The following is an 8,612-nucleotide window of genomic DNA, read 5'->3' as shown; positions in this document are numbered from 1 at the left end:
GAAACGTTACAACATTTTTGACAAACCTCTTTTTAGCCTAGCTTGAAACTAAGAAGTGCGTAAGTAACATTTAAATTGCTTTTATTAATACTTGTAGAACAATCTTGCCATCGCTCTCTTATGCAAAATGATATATAAGTATTATCTAATAATTTTAAATGATATATAAATATTATTTAATAATTTTAAATCTTAAACTCTTAAAAGTTTTTTTAAGCGACTCAAAATAAACTAGAAAGTAAAGAAGCGTAAATTAAAAATACAAGCTAATTTTATAAAAACTCGTCTTACAATAACATAACCTCATACAATGTTTAATGGCCTCATGTTTAATGTTTTATAAAATATTAAAATATATATACGAAATACTACGAGTTCTATTTTTTATTTTATAGAAAGCATAGCGTAGAATCAGTACTATGTTTATTTTTTATTAATAAATTAATTGCGAAATAATTTTCTGTACATATTTAAAAAACTAAGTTTTAATAAATATTTTTAAACAGTTTATAAATATATTTATTAGGAGGCGCAAAAGAAAAACAAAATGGTAGAGCTACGCCCCCCTCCTCCACTTGTCTAAAGGCATCGTGCATTTCAAGTGTAATATCCCTTGGTAAAGTCAAATAAACAAATCGATGTTCAAAAAAAGATTTTACTAAAAGGAGGTGAGGTGTAAAATATTTTTTTCTTTTTGCTACATCATTGCATAATAATTTCTTTTGCGCATTCTTTTATTTTAATTGTTTCATTCATTCATTCAGATTCATTCAAACACTTAAGCTCATACCTATTATATTTATAAGTATGTTATTATATTTATACGTACTATACCCCACGTATACGTAGGCTGTGAGCGTTTTGTGATAGAAAGATTATTATTATGTCATGTAAACACAGGCTGTGTGCAAAACACAGGCTAAGTGCGCTTTGTTATAAAAAGTATACAATGCGTAGATATCACCTAGTTGGTATTAACTGCTGTTTTTATAATAAATCCTAATAGATTCGAGCCTTAAGCCCTGCTTGACGGTTTTGTAGAGATGAGAGATAACTGCTTAAAAATTGAAGGGATTATTTTTAATTTAAAATTAAAGACGAAAAAAAAAATTATTTTTAATTGAAAAATTTTAACTATGAATTAACTTTCTTTAGATCTAAATTTCGTTTTATTTTCTCCAAAAACTTTAAAATAAACTTATTGTAAGCACACTTCTTAGTAACAAACCATATTTCAGATAAATCTGGCCATCCGTTGATCTCAAGAACAACCACACCTTCTTGTTCCGAGTCCATTAAATCGACACCAGCAACAAGAACATCTTCACCTAACGCCTTCACAGCCCGCTCAGCAACTTGTTTAAATACTTCATACTTTGGATGATTCATGCCAGAATACCAACGACATGCGTCACCGTAACCAACGCAAGATCGATAATCCCCACTTGTATCTTCATACTCAACAATTCCGTAACACTTACCGTTAAAACACAAAACTCTTAAAGATTTTCCGTAATAATCAGGAATAAATTTTTGTATTAACAAATGCTCTCCGTTCCACAACGACTTTCCAATGGCATTTATAACGCCTACTTTATGGTCTAACTTAATGATGTTGTCACCGCAATAGTCATTATGTGGTTTAACTAAACAAGGCAAGACATCGAGTTTATCTACTAGTTGCTTAGTGCTTTTTATTTCAAATGATTGGTATGTATCTGGTATAGAAATATTGGACTTGGCAAAATGCATCGCTTGCAATAATTTACTATTTAAAATCTGCTCCATATTGTGTGAATGTAAACAAGTCACGCCTTTTTCTTGCATTATTTTAACAATACTATAGTATGCATCCATATTTAGCTTTTTCCGATAGCCGAACGATAAAAATCCGTCTAAATCACATTTTTCTCCGTGAATCCAAATATCTATTCCATCATTACTGGCTTTAACAAAAATATCCTCTAACTTAAATTTGAGCACTTCCGCGCCTTCATATTTTAAATAGTTGCACAAAATATCGTCTAATTTGTCGTAAAACACAATGTCTTCATTAATCAAATACCCAACTTTGATGGGTCTTTGAATTTGCTGATAACCTTTTGATGATAATACTTGCGCTGATAAAGCCGACGGCAATAAATGCAAATAGGATACAAGGAGAAGGTTTACGTTCTTCTCTGTCTTGCAATCAACTAACAACTTTTGAAATTCACCTATGTCTTCTTCGCCCAAGTTTCTATTTAAAAACTCGATTTGAGTTTCGATACTTTCAGCAAATTTCTGTCTATTCATTTTTTCTATAATAAAGTTTTAAATTTCCTTAAAATACAAAATTTAAAAATTTATCTAAAAGTTTTATTTTACACCTTAAGCGCAAGTTTTGTAAATTTCAATGAAAACAATTTAAATCTGTTTCATTGAAAGAAGCCAGGTGAAGCGTGACAACAATTGTATTATTAGTAATTGAATCGGTAGGACTCAACTATTGTTGTCGTGTGATATTGTAAACCGATAGAGTTAAAACTTTTATTAAATTAGAAATACAAACCAATTGAGATAAAATATCAAAAATATTTAAAAACGATAGAAAAAATACTGTTTATTTAGGCGTTTTTTTAAAAAAAAAAAAAAGGTACAAATCAAATTAATCTTATTATTTTGTTATCAAAATACTTATTAAATATATTGACAATGATATATTACTTCTCAAAAAAGGTAACTTAATAACCCAGTTACGATAAATCAATATTTTATTTTATATCCTAATAATACAAAATAATAATCCCAATAAAACAGAAGCCGTTTAGATAATCCATAAAACGTAAGTATTAGTGCGGAATCTAATTTTGGGTAAAAATTTAAAAGATAAATAAACATGTGCATTTCTTGTTTATTTTATATCCTTAGAAACGCATTTATTTATTTTTTCCACATTTATACATTACTTTTTCTTTTAAGAATTACCTTTTCTTCTATGAATAATGAGTCTGTGGAGTATTAATTTTCTAAACTGCTCCCATGTTCATGTGGAAAAGCTTAATAAATAAACATTTTGAGCATGTCAACAACACTGCGGTACGTCCACGTAGGCGTCATCTATATATAACGTACGCAAAAATCTTTAGATTTAGACCTCCTCCTCTCCCCCTTTTTATGCTTGATGGTCTAATCCCCCTCCCCCAATTCCATTCACGCACGCGAATGTGATCACTTTTTTTTTGCGTTGTTTAACTTTTAAAACCTTAACAGGCCATGAACGTGAGCGGCGTTCACCTTTTATTGGGCAAAAGTAAACGTTTTTCATGGGAAAATTAACGTGAACTGCCACCACAATTTTTTGCGTTTGCGCACATACATTTGTTCGCCCCCCCCCCCCACACACACACACTCATACGCAAATTACTCCACTTGGGACACCCCTACCCTCTCGGTGCGTACGTAATATATGGATAGCCCTTAAGTACACTACACACCGTCTGTTTTTATATGTTAAGTTTTTCTATGTAGATGTTTATTGTGTTTATCTATAAAAAATTTCTTGTTATTTTTAGTTGTTAGATAAGTTGTATAGACAATTATATATATTATATATTTATGTCGTATAGATAAGTATAGAAATAATTATTAATGTATAAAGAAGAGCTTGGTGGTAGAAAAAATAAGAAATAAAAAAACAAACAACGAAAAAACAATTGAAAAAGTTAAAAGAATTAAATTAGTTAAAAAAAAGGTAAAAGAAAAGGAAGTTTAAAGGGAACAAACGAGAACATGATATACATGCAATCTCAACTCTTAAATCTTTTTACAAATACTTCATTATTACATTCACTCAGTTTTTAAATGATAATATTAAAGGGCGTTGAATGTTTGACGCGTTTAGTTTATCAAACTTAAACTCTTTGTTGTCCTTAATGTAAACTTAAATTCTTTGTTGTCCTTAATGTAAAATTAATCCATAAAGCTAAGTAAAAGACTCAAAGATTAACAAATAAAAGGAAAGTAAATGGCGGCGTTAATTTTTGTTTAAATATCTCCCGATTGCCAGTGCGAGAGTGTTTTTAAACTCACATTCATAGTAAATGGAAACCATGTAAAAATAACTTTAATAGACCAATCCATATCGAAAGTTTTCTGCAAGTAATTTTTATCGGTGAAGACATTATGCGCTAAAATTGTATTTGATTTATAAAAAAACAAGCGTATGGATCATAATAGGTCTATATGCCCCAGTCTACCATTTTTTGATCTTGAGATTATACATTGATAAAATAATATCAAATTGATGTTTGCAAAAAAAATTATTACAATAAATTCGGCACTCCTATTATAATTATAAATAAAATAAATAAAAATTATAATAAAAAAACTAAAAATCTCTAATTAAATGTAATTAAATGAACTTAAAATTTGGCAATAAACCAACATTAAATAATCTCCAAAAATAATGCAAAGAAATTATGAAATGTAAGTAATATAATATAATTAATCTAAAATAATAATATAAGTAATCTAATTAGTATATATAAAAATCAAATTTTTCTTAGAACGCGCTACTGTGAATAATATTTTAAATTGGCTTGTAGTTAGGTTGACAATTTCCTGTACAAACAACTTGTACTTGACATGGAAGTTGTCAAGTACAACTGTCTGTACTTGACAACTTCCTGCAACGAGGTTGTTTTAACCTCGTTGCAGGAAGTTGTCAAGTACAGCCAGACAATGTTTAAAAAACAAAAAACAAAAAAATACTACTGTACTATCAATTTATCGTACACTGTTAAGAAATTCGCCATAGATTTAACGGAGAAAGTCCGGCAGCGAAGGGAGAGCACCTTCTCCGTAAAAATTAACGGTTTCCGTAGTTTCTATTTTCCGTAAAAATCAATGGAAAAAGTCCGTTAAAAAAGTTACAGAACTTTCTCCGTAAAATTCACGGTTTCTGTATTTCATTTTTTCCGTACAAATTTTTTATTTTTTTTAAACATCTTCGCTTCCAACAAGGCTGCAAGCAGCCACTAATTAAAGCTGGAAGTTACTGTAAGAGAAAAGATGAAGATTGTAGAGCAAGATAACGATTGACGGACGATTTAAAAGATTGCAAATTATATGAGTCAGGAAAGCAAGATGAAGGAAGCGAATTCCAAAGAACTGATGTTCGAAGAAAAAAACTAGACGAATAAGCGTTTTTGGAGCACTTAGGAACAGTCACAGAAAAAGGATGACACTTAATTGAATGACGAGTAACACGAGAATGAATTTTAGTAGATGGCACAAGAGACGCTAGCTCTTTAGAGCAGTGCCCATTATAGTATTTGTAGAAAAGAGAAGCAACATTACGACGATGTGATAGTGGTTGAAGGTTGGCTGCAAGAGCAGGTCCAACTATGTTTACAATGCGTTTTTGCACCTTGTCTAAAAGAGAAAGGGCATCATTAGAAGATCCGCCCCAGATATGGCAACAGTATTCCATACAAGGCCGGATTTGAGATTTATAGAGATAGAGAATAGAATCCAGAGTAAGAAAGTGGCGAGCTCGATAAAGAGATGCAACCTTAGCAGATGCTAATTTTGCAACCGATTTGATATATGGTTTCCAAGAAAGATTGGAAGTAAGAGTTAATCCTAGAAGATGAAGAGTAGGTGACTCATCGAGTACATCACCGTTCATAAATATAGGAAGATCTAAATTATTGCGATAACAATTGGCTGAAAAAAATTGCGTTTTATCTGAATTAAAGTTCACCAGCCACTGTGAGCCCCATGCTGTAGCAGAAGTGAGATCCTTTTCAAGCTCAAATGCCCCCTCCAAGCAATCAGAAGGTGTTGGTTTCTTATCACGACAAGAATAAATGGTAGTATCATCAGCAAACAATGCCACCATAGATGTGAGAATATCTGGAAGATCGTTAATGTAAATTAAAAAGAGTATAGGGACAAGGATAGAACCTTGAGGAACCCCTGAGGTTACAGAATAAGAAGAAGAGTGTTGTCCATCGAGGACAACTTTTATGCTACGATTGGAAAGGAAGGATTCAATGATCTTAAAGATGTTGCCGGATACACCATAAGAAGAAAGCTTATGGAGAAAACCAGCATGCCAAACTTTATCAAACGCTTTTGAAATGTCAAGAGCGATGGCCTTAACCTCTCCACATTCATCTAATGCACAATAAAACCTGTCAGTTATTACTGTTAGCAAATCAGCTGTAGAACGAGAAGATCGAAATCCATATTGATGGTCAGAAAGTAAGTTATTAGATTCAAGATGAGAAATTAAGTGTTTGTTAATTAGAGATTCAAAAACCTTGCTTATGATAGGAAGAAGACTTATGGGACGGTAGTTAGACGAATCAGATCGCTCCCCAGAATTTTTGAAGATAGGGATAACAGATGCGGCTTTCCAGCAGGCTGGAAAACAAGACTCTGATAAGCACTTGTTGAATAGTTTTGAGAGTATAGACGACAGCTCCGGAAAACACTCCGGAATTAACGGAGACTGTCAGACAGCAGAGACAGCACTCTCTCCGTCAAATTTACGGTTTCTGTATTTTATTTTTTCCATTCAAATTAACGGAAAAACTGCATTAATTTGGCAAATAGACAGTTACTTAACTCATTTTATAGAGTTTACGCTAAAGTCAAAAACAAATGAATAGAATTTATATGCTATCAACATATTTTATATAAACATATAAAGTATTAAGAAACTACTGGTGAAATGATTAAAAATTATTATATAATAAAATGTTTTGTAAGTAGCTAAAGTGCTCAAAACTCAATAGTTTTGAGCACTTTAGCTACTTACAAAACATTTAAAGAAAATCTATTTTAATCATATATAGACTATGTAAAATGCGTAAAAGTCACAAAAACAAACTTTTTGAGTTTATTCCATTTTCACAACCTATACATTGAAATTTATTATCAATTTAAATATTGAATAACTTAAAAGTTTTTTTTTCCTATAAATAGTAAAAAAATTTATCAATTTCTGTTGATGCACAATTATGAGAAGCTCAGTTTTTACTCAGTTTCTTAAATTCAATTTACTTGGACTTAGCGCATTTTACAGATGAACTCATATGTTAATGAAAAAATTATTACTAGCAGTATGCAACCCGTAATACGGGTTAGTAATAAATAAATAACAAATTAACTTGATGTATTATCTGAATAATATAAAATACAAATTCATCTATAAATAGGGCTGCCATTGTCCCAGTTTTTCCGCTGAAGAAAGCTATAAGCTTTAATTAGTTTAACGATGTGTTCTCCTCCGTAAAAACGGGACAACGGCAAATCTATATAATATAATCTTTTTGGTTTTGCTCGCTTTTATTGGTCTTGGCATTTAGGCAAGACCACGTAACTTAAGATATTAAGTTCTTTTTAATAACAACAAGCACCAGAGAAGGAGAGCCAAGTACAACTTACTAATACTTAAAAAAAAAAGAAAAAAAAATCATCTTAAACTACAAAAGCATTTTTTTACATATTTATTATTATATTTTAGAATAAATAAGTTTATTAATAAAGGGGCACATTATTTTACATATTTATGATTGTATTCATGAATTTGTGACTCATAAAACATTTCTTAAACATGGTCATTATCAATTATGATACCAAAAAATACATGAGGTCAGTAATAAGAGAGTGTTCCAATAATGCTCTCCTTTATTAATAAACTTTCGTTAAACAGAGAGGAGACAGACTGTGTTTCAAAGGCACTATGTTAAAAAAAGTTACAATAAATTATTATATTTATAACTTAAGTTATTGCTTTTAATGACAATGACAAAAAAATATATATATTAGCATAAACTAGCTATGGCACAATTAACCAATAAAAAAATTTAATGTTTTTTTCCTAACCAAATGTAACCACTATTTTTAATGTTACCACTATCTTTAATGTTACCACTATTTTTTTACCACAAATTATTTTTAGCTCAAAAGTTTAGAATTCCAATTTCTTCATAACTGTGACTAATGATTAACACAGTAAATTCATATCATATAAATTTACTAAATTAAAACCATGTTTCAACAGTAAGCAAACTAATAAAGCAATGACAACTAAAAAAAAAGAAAACAATTGTTTGAACATCAAATAATATATATAAAACCATTTCATTTTAGGATAATTATAATCAGTTATATGAAAATTTAATAAAATTTGATTCAAAAAAAAATGTAGTGACTAATACTAGAACTAAAATATAAATAACAAATCTGATAATAGTCTAATTAATTACAGTCATAAAAACTAAGTTATTATAATAATCTTTAACTTATCAGTCGTGATATCGTAGAATATCTGAAAGCAATGAGAAACAAAAAGTAAGACATACGTAAGATTGAATTTCAATTAAAATATAAATATGAACACTTCTCTGATGGGTCCCAGAAATTATAATTAGTAACTTTAAAAAAAAAAAAAAAAAAAAAAAGGAAAGAAAAAGCTACGAAGCTTAAGAAATTGTAGTATTTATACTTTGATACTGATTATAGTTAGATTTATACTTAGTCTTAGTTCTAAAATGTTCACCCGGCACTTTATAGTGCTAAGTAATACCATAACGTAGTAACATCTCTTGACTGGCAAG

At 30.0% G+C, this 8,612-nt stretch overlaps 1 protein-coding gene across 1 annotated transcript; it reads right to left on the bottom strand.

The window, feature by feature from the left end:
* Positions 1-1,134: 1,134 nt before the first annotated feature.
* Positions 1,135-2,295, bottom strand: LOC136080084 (probable alpha-L-glutamate ligase). The gene has a single exon (XM_065796692.1). The coding sequence runs from the start codon at positions 2,293-2,295 to the stop codon at positions 1,135-1,137; it is 1,161 nt and encodes a 386-aa protein (XP_065652764.1).
* Positions 2,296-8,612: the final 6,317 nt, after the last annotated feature.

Source organism: Hydra vulgaris, chromosome 05 (genome assembly GCF_038396675.1).
Source record: "Hydra vulgaris chromosome 05, alternate assembly HydraT2T_AEP".
NCBI classification, from domain to species: Eukaryota; Metazoa; Cnidaria; class Hydrozoa; order Anthoathecata; family Hydridae; genus Hydra; species Hydra vulgaris.
This window is presented reverse-complemented; position numbering and strand designations above follow the sequence as displayed.